Source organism: Malassezia pachydermatis (assembly GCF_001278385.1).
Source record: "Malassezia pachydermatis strain CBS 1879 chromosome Unknown scaffold5, whole genome shotgun sequence".
NCBI lineage: Eukaryota > Fungi > Basidiomycota > Malasseziomycetes > Malasseziales > Malasseziaceae > Malassezia > Malassezia pachydermatis.
The window spans coordinates 604,651-617,723 of record NW_017253142.1 but is presented as its reverse complement, the minus strand read 5'-3'; the positions used below and the strand labels follow the sequence as shown (position 1 = coordinate 617,723).

The following is a 13,073-nucleotide window of genomic DNA, read 5'->3' as shown; positions in this document are numbered from 1 at the left end:
TTCTTAACGGGATAATTTTCGACTATTGCCCTGATCGCTAGGAATACAACCAGTCGTTTCTTACTCATAAATTCTTCCCTGAACGGCACAAAGTACACGAAATCCGATTCAAAAGTTGCTGTACACACCACACCTCAATAACCTCTTCTTATGTATATAAAGGGCGCTCTACTAGCCGTTGTAGCTACGGCTGCTGCTGTGTCAGCTCACAATGCACACCTATTTGAAAGGGGTACGCATAATGAGGTCACGCTTCGATACCTTCGTCGCGCAAACGTAATGTCTGCGGCCGACTTAGCTAAGGTTCAAGACCCCAATCAGCAATGCTCTTACAACCTGAATGCTGCTAACATGCCGGAGCTCAAGCAAGGCCAGCCCTTCCCTCAATCGTGGAAGATTGCATCTATTCAAGACAACGACCAACAAGCCAAGAAGGTCTGGCAGGATATTCAGAGCTCGGGGATTATCCCAGGTGACGTGCAAGTCAAGTCTGATGGAGGACAACATAACGCTGTTTCCCAGAATGGCTATAATAGCCATCAGGATCCTGACTGCTGGTGGACGGCTAGTGGCTGTGTAACTCCCAAGCACCAGAATATCCCCTCGGACTTGGCGTCTTGCCCGGAGCCCAACACATGGGGCTTAACTTTTGATGATGGCCCTAACTGCTCCCACAATGCCTTTTATGACTTTCTTTCTCAGAACAAACTCAAGGCTACCATGTTCTTTATCGGTTCGAATGCCAAGGATTGGCCATTGCAGACTCAGCGAGCTATTGTGGATGGTCACGACCTTTGCGTTCATACATGGTCTCACCACTACATGACTACTCTTTCAAACGACCAGGCCTTTGCTGAGCTGTATTACACTGCCGTGGCTATCAAGGCGATCACGGGTGTGACCCCAACTTGCTGGCGTCCGCCATTTGGTGACGTGGATGACCGTATTCGTGCCATCGCTGCAGGGTTGGGTTTGCGTACAATCCTTTGGGAGGCCGATACAGATGATTGGAATATTTCTGTTGAGGGTAAAGATAAAATTGATCAGAACTACCAGAAGATCTTCAGTGAAGCTGGCCAAAAGAACCCTATCGTCCTCACCCATGAAATTGATAATTCAACGATGAGTGAATTCATGGGTCAATACAACAATATCAAGAACGCCTACAAGAACGTTGTGCCTGTATCTGCATGCCAGAACGTGACAAATCCCTACCCTGAGGATATTACCTACCCTACGTTCAACCAGTTTTTGAATGGCCAAACCGCTCAAGGCCTGCCAGATGGTAACACCATCAAGGTGGATCCTCAATTCAAGTACAATGTGGTAGCTCTTGCTGACCAGAAGGCAGGTTTTGCCAATCCCAAGAACGCTGAAGAGGCTGCCAAGGTGGAGCAGAAACAGTCTGGCAACAGCTCCAATGCAAGCCAAGGTTCCATTTCTGACAACTCTAACAAGAACTCCAAGTCCAGCGCTGGAACAACGTTGGGCAGTTCATCTGCTACCTTCTCTGCTCTGCTCGCCGTGTTTATGATTTTCATGCTTTCCATGTGATTAAAGTACCTTTCCACTCTTTTCACTTGTAGCTACCGTCCCTTTTGTTTTCCTAGTTCGCTTAAATATTGACCTTTCCCTCGATCACTGCTGCACACCGTCCTTGGAGCCAAATATCTTGGTTCTCATCCGTGCTGAGTCCAACATTTCCTTGACGGCGGACCATGGTTCCTTGGCGTACCGAGTACGTAGGTGGTGCCATCTTCGCACATATCAGCCATGTCGCGACAGCGGCATTCAGACTGCCACACACAGGGTCCTCAAAGTTTTCGGCAAAGGCACGCACCTCAAAGTCCGCAGGATTTCCATTCTTATGAGGCCCAATAATACCCAAGAACAAATCGTACTTGCTTAGCAGTGACATGTTGGGCTGCACATTCAAGACAGCGTTAGCATCGTGAAGGACTAAGCCGATCCAAGGAGGGCCGTTTTCGATCCAGTTCGAGGCGACTATGTCCTCAGGTGCGAGCCCCAAGATCTCTAGAGCGTGTTGGAATGTCTCCTCCTCCAGAGGCCCGGAACGCTTGAGCGCAGGTGCCTTCACTTGGAACGAGTCGTTCTCATACTGGATGGGCAAAAGGCCAATAGCGCATTCCTGCACGAGGAAATTCGCCTTTTTGGGCACACCACCATTTTTCACCCACGCAAAGGCACTACCCAGCGTAGGATGTCCTGCAAAGGGAAGCTCACGGAAAGGCGTGAAGATGCGAAGTTTGTAGTCTGCCTCTGGACTGGAAGGCGTCAACAAGAACGTGGTCTCGGACAGATTCGTCCAGTTCGCAAAGCTTTGCATCTCATCATCAGTCATGCCATCTGCATTATGTACGACAGCTACGGGGTTTCCCGACAGACCTTAGGAAACAAAAACGTCGACTTGGGTAAATGCGTGTGGCATCAGGAGGCACAACGTACGAAAACGAACCAGTCATACAGTCAAATTTTCCACTATAATTAGATCGAGTTTCAGTTAGGCTTTCAAGCTGGCCAATGAAGTTTTTTTTCAGTTCCGTGGCCTTACCCTGTGTATCCTACCTTAACATAGTTTGGCAGGCACGGGACCTGTTTTTTGTTCTTATATGTGGGGCCACCCACAGCTCTATCGTGCTGCAATGCCTAGTACGATCCCTGACGTGCCTGGGACGTTGGTTACGGATGAAATTCAACTTGGTTTCCTCCGGGACCATGTACGCGACCTTTGCCAAATTTCTTCTGTCCGGTATGTCAACACGTGTCTTACCCCGCTCAGATTCCCTGGCTCACAGCCCATCTCTTTCAATAAAAAGTCTGTTTCCTACCTGCTGAAAGAAGAGTATGTGTTCTACGACTTACATTTAGTTACTGGGTATGTGAGAAATCCGATGGGCAACGGGTCCTAGTCTTGATAGTCGTGCCTCCTATGACAGGACAGCAAGAGGTATATCTGATTGACCGCAAGAACATGTATTACCGCATCCACAACATTGTATTTCCACACTACGCACCAGAGACTTTGCAAGCAAAAATATCGAACAACCTTCTTACCGATACGCTGCTCGACGGCGAACTAGTCATCGACCATGTCGGTCCTGATCAGACCAAGCTGCGATTGTTATTGTTCGACTGCATCATCTGTGACGGTGAGAATATTACGCGACGTGACTTGGGGCGAAGATATGCTCGACTGCGGTCCCAGATCTATCCGTCATATAAAAACTATCTTAAAGAACATCCTGATAATGCGATGATGGCGCCCTTTGAAGTCCTCGTCAAACCCATGGATCTCGCCTATGGCATTGAAGCCGTGCTCAAGAAGATGGAATATTTGCAGCATGGCAATGATGGGCTGATTTTCACGAGTTTTCATGCGCCCTATGTGTACGGCACAAATAATGCTATTCTGAAGTGGAAACCGCCCCACGAAAATACCATCGACTTTAAGATCGAGCTTCGCTTCCCACCTGATCTGGACGCCGATTCCTCGGGAGAGACGCCGGATTATACCGCCAAGCCCATGTTCCAGCTGTTCCAGCATGTGAATGGAATGGAGCATGAACCATTCGACTGGCTCAACATGTCCGACGAGGAATGGGAGCGGTGGAAAGAATCTGGCGAACAACTGGACGATCGCATTGTCGAATGTGCTTGGCATGCGCCTTCGCCTGCCGGTGACGATATCCCGACCTGGCATATCAAGCGTATTCGCGACGATAAGACGACAGGCAATCACAAGAGCACTGTTTCACGCATTCTACAAAGCATGAAGGATGGCGTTGTAGTGGATGAACTGTTGGCGCAAGCGCCGGCGATCCGCACTGCATGGAAGAGCAAGGAGCGGGAGAACCGGCGTGCCCACCCGCAACGCTTCCAGCGCCCACCACTACCTTTCAAGGCCAAGGGCCTGGGTCCTCCCAAACCGCCTGTGGCGCGCGGTGGTCCTCCCTTTGTCAAGCGCCGCTAGTGTATTGATAGTCCTATTTGTAGTCGCATAGTTCACTTTCCTTTTTCAAGCTTTCATACGCGCAGGTACCCAACGACGAATCGTGACTTCTCGCACTTGGAATGCGCCATTTCGCAATTGTGCCACCAGGCCTTCTGGCGTCGCCAGCGCCTGGGCTGGCAGCGATAAAAGAGAGGGAATAGATACGTGCGCCAGCACAAGTGTCTGAGGAGTGAGTCGAATCGGTTCGTACCTTTTGCACTTGGGTATTCACACGGTTCATCATGCTAAACCATACCCAGCTTTTTTCGCCCTGGTTGTAATGTGGCGGGAAAGGTGACGTTGCCAAGTCCTGCTCGTCGTCATATTCGGGCACCACAATCACTGAAAACTCAGCATGGCTAAATACAGGACCGCGTTTGTACAGCAAGAAATCCACACAGAATTTTGTGCCACTCTTGACGACCCAGCCCAGACTCCGGAAGTGGTGGTATACAATATATGAGAGCAGGAATGGATTGTCTGGGCGTGCCAGCTTTGGCATATCCAGCGGTCTCTGCTGGAGTCGACACGTAGACGCCAAGCACAGTTGGTATAACGTCTGCAAGGACAAGGGCTGGTCATTTGCATCGTACACGTCGAGGCATCCAAGCATGCCTGCTAAAAAGAATGCCTCAATCATGGTGAGCTGGAAATGCTCAATGAGATCCCAGTTCGTGATATCAATATCGTCTTCGTCGTTCTCGTCGACATCTGTGACCTTTTTCTGAATCTCGTCGGAAAAGTATTTGAGGCCTTTGATTCGTGATACGCCCGCTTCCATCGCCGGCATATCCTCATCACCTCGCCACAATCCCCCTGCTGTAGATTCCAATGCCTTGTCTTCGTCTTTCAGCTCGCCGCCCAGCGCTGTAATGCCATCTGGCAACTGAATTCCTGCACGAACAGCCGCCCGCGCTCGCTCAATTTTCAGCAGCTTGCGCTCTTCACGACGTCGCTGCGTCATCTGCTCAGCGGTCAGCTCACCACGTTCACGCGCTGCCACTTCAGCCTGTTTTCGTGCTGCCCACGTCGGCTCACTACGACTAAGACTGCCTTTGCCGAAGAAGCCATGTGTCCAGAGACGCATCGCCTCGCCCTTATCGTACATCCACACAGAGTTGGTCACAGGGTCGTACCAAGCCTTGCATACAGGAGTGGCATTTATTCCTTGGGAAACCCATCGCGTGATGTCGTTCCAGCGATCCCACCATGTTCGTGGCACAGAAGGCGGCACGGCGCCCCGCCGAGGCGCCGTGCCGACAGGCAGGGGACTCGCATACAGTTGGCGCTTGGCCAACGTAGCCTTTTTCCCAGCACCGCGAATGTGCTGCGTGCTGGGCGTGGCTGGTGAATTGGAGGCCGTCGCCATCGTAGTGCAAGAGAGAACCGGCCATGTGTTTGGCCAAAAAAAATCTATCGAGTTGTAACACACTCCACACAAAAGTAGGAAAAAGCACATCCAAAGTTAACGAGTATAGGAGAACAGGGAGGGAAGAGGGGGCTAAGGAAATTACATCATGCATTGAGAAGGGGAAGCGGGGGAAAGACAAGGGGAGGGAAGGAGGGGGGCAAAGACCAGATCATGGTTAGTACAACAGGCTCATTTGAAACGTCCAGCGTCGAGACAACCACCACACCATGCTGGGATAGCCAGCCACTTAGTTGTCATCACAGTCCTCGTCCGCATCGGCGCTTGCAGTCGGCTTCGAGGAAGCATGAGTGCTTGTGCGCGACGTGGTCTTGGAAGCCGACGACGAAGAGGAGCTGGGGTGGTGCGTTGACGAGGATGACGAGGACGACGATTCAGGACCTGAGCTGGATTCATTAAGACTAGCATTACGACCACCAGATGAAGACGACGACGAAGCAGACGACGAAGCAGAAGAAGAAGATGCGGTGTTAGAAGGAGTCGGAATGCATTGCTTATCAAGAGCGGTACCCACCTGGCTGGCGCTGGGGAACGACTGAAGGAGAGGTGGCAGGAGACTGTCCTCATTTTCATCACAGAGCTCCAAATCACCTCCGTCGCCCGAGCTAGAGTTGGCATCCGAGCTGGAGCTCGAGTTCGCACTCGAGCCTGCACTCGAGCCAGAGCCAGAGCCAGAGTTCGAGTTCGAGCTTGAGTCAGCACTTGAGTTGGAATCCGAGTTGGAGTTCGACTTCGAGCCCGAGCTGGAGTTCGAGTTCGAGTTCGAGCTAGAGCCCGAGCCCGACTTGGAGCCCGAGTCAGAGCTGGAGTTGGAGTTCGAGTCCGAGTTCGACTTGGAGCCCGAGCTGGAGCTAGGTTCCGACTTTGAGCTGGAGTTCGACTTGGAGCCCGAGCTAGAGCTAGGGTCCGACTTTGAGCTGGAGTTCGACTTGGAGCCCGAGCTGGAGCTAGGTTCCGACTTTGAGCTGGAGTTCGACTTGGAGCCCGAGCTGGAGCTAGGGTCCGACTTGGAGCTGGAGTTCGAGCCCGAGTTCGAGTTCGAGTTCGACTTAGAGCCAGAGTCCGAGTTCGACTTAGAGCCCGAGCCCGACTTGGAGCCCGAGTTCGAGTTCGAGTTCGAGTTCGAGTTCGAGTCCGAGTCCGAGTTCGAGTTCGAGTTCGAGTTCGAGTGCGAGCTAGAGCTAGAGCCCGAGCCCGACTTGGAGCCCGAGTCCGAGTTCGACTTAGAGCCCGAGTCAGAGCTGGAGTCCGAGCTCGAGTTCGACTTGGAGCCCGAGTCAGAGCTGGAGTTCGAGTCCGAGTTCGACTTAGAGCCAGAGTCCGACTTAGAGCCAGAGCCCGACTTAGAGCCCGAGTCAGAGCTGGAGTTCGAGTCCGAGTTCGAGTCCGAGCTCGAGTTCGACTTAGAGCCAGAGTCCGACTTGGAGCCCGAGTCAGAGCTGGAGTTCGAGTTTGAGTTCGAGTTCGAGTGCGAGCTAGAGCCCGAGCCCGACTTGGAGCCCGAGTTCGAGTGCGAGCTAGAGCCCGAGTCCGAGTCCGAGTTCGACTTAGAGCCAGAGCCGGAGCTGGAGTCCGAGTCCGAGTCCGAGTTCGACTTGGAACCTGAGTTCGAGCTGGAGTTCGAGTCCGAATCCGAGTTCGAGTGCGAGCCTGAACCAGACTCGGCGCCCGAGTCAGCACTCGAGTTAGCGTTCGAGTTGGAGTTGGAGCTCGAGTTGGCGTTCGAGCTGGCACCCGCATCCGCATCCGCACCAGCGTTGGCGTTGGCGTTGGCGTTGGCGTTGGCATTCGAGTTCGAGCCTGGCAGGGTGGTAGTCACGACCACCGGCGTGCCATTGCCTGCCACCGCAGGCGTGGCCACTGCCGTGTTGTCAGGGTCGCCCTCACCCTCCAGAGTCACAGTAGCTGCCAAGGTAGCTGTCGAGGTCCAGTGCGTGGGTGTGGCCGAGACTGTCTCTGTCACATGCGTCGTGCTGGTCTTGTACTGCGTCACAGTGGACTTCTTGCCCTTCTTCGTTTTTGTCGTAGTGACCGTGTCCGTCGACACAGGGATATCCGACTCAGGTACAAGGATTGTACCCGTGAACGGCGCCCAGGTTGGCTCACGGCGGTGCATTTTGCGCATACCCTGGTGGTGGTGCATCATGGCACCACGACGGTCATGCGCCATGGCATGCGCATCCGCCGCACCGGCGTCCAGCGCACGGTGGGCAAGAGGCGCAGCCACACCCGCATCCTGCATAGCAACAGGCGCAGCAGCCACGTTGGTCACCTGGCCGGCCATCAGTAGCGCGACACAGACCAGGCTCAGCAGGCTTGGCATCGAAAACGACGAACGCTTCTCAGAAGGCATGATTATAATAAGTAGGGAATCAAAAGCAAAAACAAAGGGGTAGTAGGTAAAAAGGTAAAGGAAGAAACCAGTTCTCCGATATGTATTGGATGTGCAGGGGAATAAACGAAGCAATTCACCAGGAACGCTTAGAAGAGAGGACCACAAAAGGCTACCAGAGCCGAAGAGAAGAAGACAGGGGAATGGGTGGGGGTAGCACCTTTCCTTTTCCTGGATCTTATAAGTCTTCTTCCACAGCACCGCTTGGACCTGACATCCAACTTCCACCGCACATGCCTAGAACTCAGACCAAGGACATGTCGGCATCGTGCTTGTTGAGTGACATCTACCGTGCAGCGCGGCCAGCGAAACCAACCTCCACACGAACTCATCCGAGCCAACCCTGTCGTAACCTGCTCACGTGCAGTTACCGTTATGAGCGATCCTGAATTGGAGGCCATTCGACGCGCCCGCCTCGCGGAGCTGCGGGGTAATGCCCCTGGCGGGATGAATGGTACGTCGAGGGAGAGCGTATTTACACTACAGGTGGCCCTGCTATGCCGACATCGCTGCCGAGCGGAATGAACGCATCGTCGCTCACCGGCGGTGACGCGGAGAAGGATGAAAAACGCGCACAGCAAGAGGAGATGAAGCGACAACTTCTCACACAAATACTCGATACGGAAGCGCGTGAACGATGTATGTACAGTTTGACTGACTTCCTGTACAGTGTCGCGGATTGCTCTTGTGAAGCCACAAAAGGCCGGCGCCATCTCCGATATCCTCGTGCAGATGGCACGTACAGGCCAAGTTCGTCAGCGCGTGACAGAAGACCAACTTATCTCTCTGCTAGATCAAGTGGACCAGGCGAACACACAGGAGTCTACAGGCAAGATCACGGTACGTGCATCGACACACTTACCTTGCAGGTGACAAGGAAGAAGACCTTCGATGATAGTGACGATGACTGGGACTTGTAGGTGCCATTGCAAACATAGTTGAATGCCTATAGCGTTCTTTTCTCTTTGTGACACACCTTCCCTCTCGTCACTTCCAGTGCCCGATCGAGCGTGCCTGCTTTTTTTTTTCGTAGGCGTTGTTGCATGTGGAGCACGTGGTTTTGTCATTCTGCGTAGTCGTTCGTCTGTCGCGTCTACGCCTCTCTTCGCACAAGCGTGCTGTGACGCCCTATTAGCATGCCACAACCTCACCTTCGGTTGCCCAAGTCCTCGTGGACGAGGTATGTGACTTCGTTTGCAGGGTTTATGGACATCAAAGTAGGCAGCCAAATTGTGTCCCTCTTTTCGTTGTTCAACAAAATTGCTGGTGTATATGGTATTATTGCCGTCTTCCAAGGCGGCACGCTCTCACAGCTTTCGCTTTATATGTACTCCATTGCAACAATTCCCATCTATATTTGGGGTCTTAAAGCTATTAGTGATGAACGCCACAAACGTGCATTGCGCTATGCTCACTTCTACCTACTTGACCACTTTCTTTCTACGGCATGGACCATCATGTTTTCCGTATGGTGGTACCATTATGCTACTCATGACGGCCGACCCGTCACAAATTCCGACCACCAGGCTGGATTGATGGCGCTCATCGAATCACTCGAAGCGCAATACCGCACACCAGAGGAAATGGCCACGTTACGGCACAAAGACATTGATATAAATACACCGGAAGGCCTCGCTGAATCTGCATCACGGACACAGCAAGCGCACGAGACGTGGGAATCGGAGCGTGGCTTTGCTGCAGGCGTGCTCGTGGCCGGCTGGCTGATCAAAGTATGTGGCTTATTTCGTGCACTAACATTCAGATCTACTTTGCACTGGTCCTGTATGCGTATTCGTTGCATTTGCGACATGGCACGTACTGGATGTTGCCCCTGTCCAAGTCACGTCGTGCCAATGCGGTGCATGCATCGCACTATCATATGGTGCCCCATGAAACAGACGAAGTAGCACTCCCTGACGAGCCTCATGAGACAGGCAAGTCGATGCCGTCTTCTGTATAGATGTAGTAGTACGTTGCTTGATTCCATGTACCCTCTATCTAGTCACGCGAGGCCCCTATCCTTGCGGGGTAGGCGTTTGGCTCTGTAAGGGCGTAGCATGTTCTCGGACGGAACCTTCGCGAGGGGCACAAACCTTCTATGCCGCTCGTCTAGACTTCGGTCCTGACTGACGGGACACACATCTCTTGATGAGTGAATTGTATTGCCATCGTACAGCGCTATGCATACAAATGTAGGAGGCGTTTCAATGGATGTCGCTGGTCGGTATCACAGCCACACCTAAATCCATAGCACTCCGCTGCGTTGCTCTTGCCGCTAGCTTCAATCACCATGCCACTCGTACAGGCATGGCAATCAAATAGTAGGGCGTCGTCTCTCTCATCTGACCATGTAAATACACACACACACACACATTCACAACAAAACCTGTGTTAGTCTGCATTAGCATGCGCTACGAGAGCGTCACGGAGGTTTTCAGCCGCCTCGTTGGTTTTGACTTTGCAACGCAAGTTGCAAGGCTTGGCATCCATGAAGCCTAGGAAGGTGAGCACATTTTTGTCAAGTGTCACTTTCATGCCCTCATACAAGGCAAAGTTGAGCACCACATTGCCATTCACCGCATTGCGCGCCAGCACACGGCACTTGCCTGTTGACTTGGCACGCTTGATACGGAAAATACTCACCCCCATATCTTGCCATTGACCGCTGTCCAAGCGCCAGATCTTGGCCCGAGCTTCATGCTCAGTGTCTTCATCTTCCTCACCTTCGCCACAGCTCGTCAATGCGTTGGTATCGGACGAGGCCGTAGCATCCGCTGATGATGCAGCATCGGTGGCTGGCGATGTCGTCTCCTCCGCCACCGGTTCGGTCTTGCTAGGCGCTGCGAACGCAAAGCCGGGCTTCTTGCCCACGGCACCAAAGGAAAACCCTGTCGAGGTCTTATCACCGGTCGACCCAAAGGAAAAGCCACTGCTTGGCTTCTCATTGGATGACGAGCTGCCGCTGCCAAAAGGCAAGGAGGATGAGGACGTGGCACCGAACGAAAAGGTGGGTGCAGGCTTGGCTGCCGGTACTGACGCCGAGCCAAACGAGAAGCCTGGCTTGGATGTCTCGGTAGTAGACTTGGCCGACGTGGTCCCGAACGAAAACGCAGGTTTCGGGGCGTCTGTAGTCGACTTGGCCGTATCGAAAGAAAAGCTGGGCTTCGATGTGTCCGCCGGCTTAGCCGATTCAAAAGAGAAACTGGATTTCGGCGCTTCCACTGGCGTGGTCGAACCAAATGAAAAACTGGGCTTCGTTGCGTCCGCTGGCTTGGCAGTCCCCAGCGACATGGAGGGGGTGGATGTACTGCTCTCATTCGTCTTGGCTGACACAGAGGCCGCAGGCGTTGTTGATCCGACAAAAGCAGGCTTGGCTGTGTTCACCGAGGTCGACAGCGTCGGTACTGGGGGCGTAGCTTCCGTCGAAACCGAGGAAGGTGGCTCTGCTATGGCCTGCGGTGCCGATATATCAAAGGCATAGGTGGGCAGGTCGTTGTATGATACACTTAGTGCTTCTTTTTGTTCCTTGGTCGCTGTCGATGGCGCCGTACGTTCCTCCGGTGGCCGAAGGATGCACCAGGCCGGCGTTGTTGGCGCTGCTGGCGCTGCTGGCGTAGTCACAGTGGGGGCGTCAGCCTCTGCTTTCGATACCGATGGTGCAAGGGCCGGCGCCGGCGCTGTAGAGAGTGCTGGCACCGTCACAGGCGACGAACTAGTCAGCGACGACGTAGAGACAGATGTAGCCAAGGGCGAAGAGACTGCTGGCTTGGTCCGTGGCACAGTAAGGAACGAAGCGACCGACGAAGATGAGGATATGGCTGGCTTCTCATTCAATGGGGTCGCCGACGGAATGTCTGATTCGTGCTCGTCGCTGTCCGCCGCCGTCGTGCCCATCGACAGGGGCGACGGCCGCTTGGGCTTGTTCGCAAGAGGACGAACGCCTGGCCTATCAGGCGAGAGACTCGTCAAATCCGTGGTGCTTAAACGTTGAGAACGGCGTGGTGAGCGATGGACGGGCTCAGTTCGTTCGACCACGTCCAACAGAGAAGTTGTCGATGTATCCGCCGTCGACGCAGGCGTCACAGACGATGCACGCTGCCGTGCTGCTTCCAGGGCCTTGGCACGTGTGGATGGCGCGCTCGGCGTCGATGGCCGTGCTGACTTCGACCGCGTTTGGTACGGATTCACCACCTCAGGCACAGCTGGCTTGGGTGGCGCAACCGGCTGCATCGAGTCGAGCACCTGGCGCATGGTCGATGCAGCGCGTGTGGGCCGTGTCGAGCGACGGACTGGTACTTCTGGTTCTTCCGCCACTTCCGGCACACGATCGACCGCCGCCGTGGTGCTTGCCGTGGGTGTCTCGTGCTCATCCTCTGCAGCACGTTTTCGTGGCGATGACACGGATGCGGAGCGAGTCAGGGACGAGGGCGAGGCGAATGTAACGTGACTCGGTGTGGTGTCATCGTGCAATTTACGGCGCTTTTCCGGGGTCGTAAGCTCCATATCCCTAGCCAGAATCGGCGTGCGTGTACTGGGAATCGCACTCATAGAGTGGCTAGAGGATAGAGACGTTCGCAACGGCGAGTATGTCTTGCGCGACGTCGTGCCAGGCCCAAAGTAGATCGGCGCGTGTTTCCGGCCAGGCGAGGGCGAAAGCCCGGTGCTCGAGCGTGTCATGGGCGACGTGGCATAGGAAGTAGGACGCTTAGTCGGCGTCTCAAACGATCCTGGATGGAATGGCGTAGAGGTGGAAGCCCCGAGCGAAGAGCGCGGTGCGTGTGTACGCCGCGCGTACGGGGACGGCTGCGATGGCAGCGACGTATCATCTAGCGCGGGTGGCGCAGCCTCGGGCAATACTGGGAGGACAGGCATCGTAGTAGAGGCCGGTAATGTAGTCTCATTTGGCGTGGGGACCGCTACAGTGTGTGGTTCTTCGTCTTGGTCCATGGCTGTCGCAGGCGTGGAAGGCGCCGCCTGAGACCGATGGAAAGGCGACATCCACCCAAACAGCCCTGATATAAGCGACTGCGAGCGGCGCATGCCGCCCGCGTCGGAGTCTGTGTGTATATTGGCGCGGTGCATCGCGGCCAGGCCACCAACTCCCACTAGAAAGTGTCGTGAACCCAACCACGGGTGGACGGTCAGTCAGCACAGCAACGAAGCGCCGCACCGCGGCCACAATATTGTCACGTGATCCGATCGTGGAGGCGTCGACGACTCGCCCACGCGAACGTCGTCCG

At 54.2% G+C, this 13,073-nt stretch overlaps 7 protein-coding genes across 7 annotated transcripts; 3 read left to right on the top strand and 4 right to left on the bottom strand.

Annotated features, from left to right (window-relative positions):
* Nucleotides 1–279: 279 nt before the first annotated feature.
* Malapachy_1999 (chitin deacetylase precursor) lies at nt 280–1,554 on the top strand (the record flags this gene model as incomplete). The annotated part of the gene is made up of 1 exon (XM_018136494.1): nt 280–1,554. One exon carries the CDS (start codon nt 280–282, stop codon nt 1,552–1,554), a length of 1,275 nt encoding a protein of 424 aa, XP_017991461.1.
* Nucleotides 1,555–1,615: 61 nt separating this feature from the next.
* Nucleotides 1,616–2,362, bottom strand: Malapachy_2019 (phenazine biosynthesis protein; the record flags this gene model as incomplete). Its single annotated transcript, XM_018136514.1, has 1 exon — nt 1,616–2,362. The coding sequence occupies one exon, from the start codon at nt 2,360–2,362 to the stop codon at nt 1,616–1,618; it is 747 nt and encodes a 248-aa protein (XP_017991282.1).
* Nucleotides 2,363–2,663: 301 nt separating this feature from the next.
* On the top strand, nt 2,664–3,991 carry Malapachy_1998 (mrna guanylyltransferase; the record flags this gene model as incomplete). Its single annotated transcript, XM_018136493.1, has 3 exons — nt 2,664–2,770; nt 2,801–2,863; nt 2,890–3,991. 3 exons carry the CDS (start codon nt 2,664–2,666, stop codon nt 3,989–3,991), a joined length of 1,272 nt encoding a protein of 423 aa, XP_017991460.1.
* A 45-nt stretch (nt 3,992–4,036) lies between these two features.
* Nucleotides 4,037–5,381, bottom strand: Malapachy_2015 (trna splicing endonuclease beta subunit; the record flags this gene model as incomplete). Its single annotated transcript, XM_018136510.1, has 2 exons — nt 4,037–4,195; nt 4,224–5,381. The coding sequence occupies 2 exons, from the start codon at nt 5,379–5,381 to the stop codon at nt 4,037–4,039; spliced, it is 1,317 nt and encodes a 438-aa protein (XP_017991278.1).
* Nucleotides 5,382–7,256: 1,875 nt separating this feature from the next.
* Malapachy_2024 (hypothetical protein) lies at nt 7,257–7,794 on the bottom strand (the record flags this gene model as incomplete). Its single annotated transcript, XM_018136519.1, has 2 exons — nt 7,257–7,301; nt 7,342–7,794. 2 exons carry the CDS (start codon nt 7,792–7,794, stop codon nt 7,257–7,259), a joined length of 498 nt encoding a protein of 165 aa, XP_017991247.1.
* A 414-nt stretch (nt 7,795–8,208) lies between these two features.
* On the top strand, nt 8,209–9,793 carry Malapachy_2004 (hypothetical protein; the record flags this gene model as incomplete). The annotated part of the gene is made up of 5 exons (XM_018136499.1): nt 8,209–8,287; nt 8,320–8,472; nt 8,504–8,702; nt 8,969–9,563; nt 9,596–9,793. The coding sequence occupies 5 exons, from the start codon at nt 8,209–8,211 to the stop codon at nt 9,791–9,793; spliced, it is 1,224 nt and encodes a 407-aa protein (XP_017991314.1).
* Nucleotides 9,794–10,224: 431 nt separating this feature from the next.
* On the bottom strand, nt 10,225–12,831 carry Malapachy_2010 (hypothetical protein; the record flags this gene model as incomplete). The annotated part of the gene is made up of 1 exon (XM_018136505.1): nt 10,225–12,831. One exon carries the CDS (start codon nt 12,829–12,831, stop codon nt 10,225–10,227), a length of 2,607 nt encoding a protein of 868 aa, XP_017991273.1.
* Nucleotides 12,832–13,073: the final 242 nt, after the last annotated feature.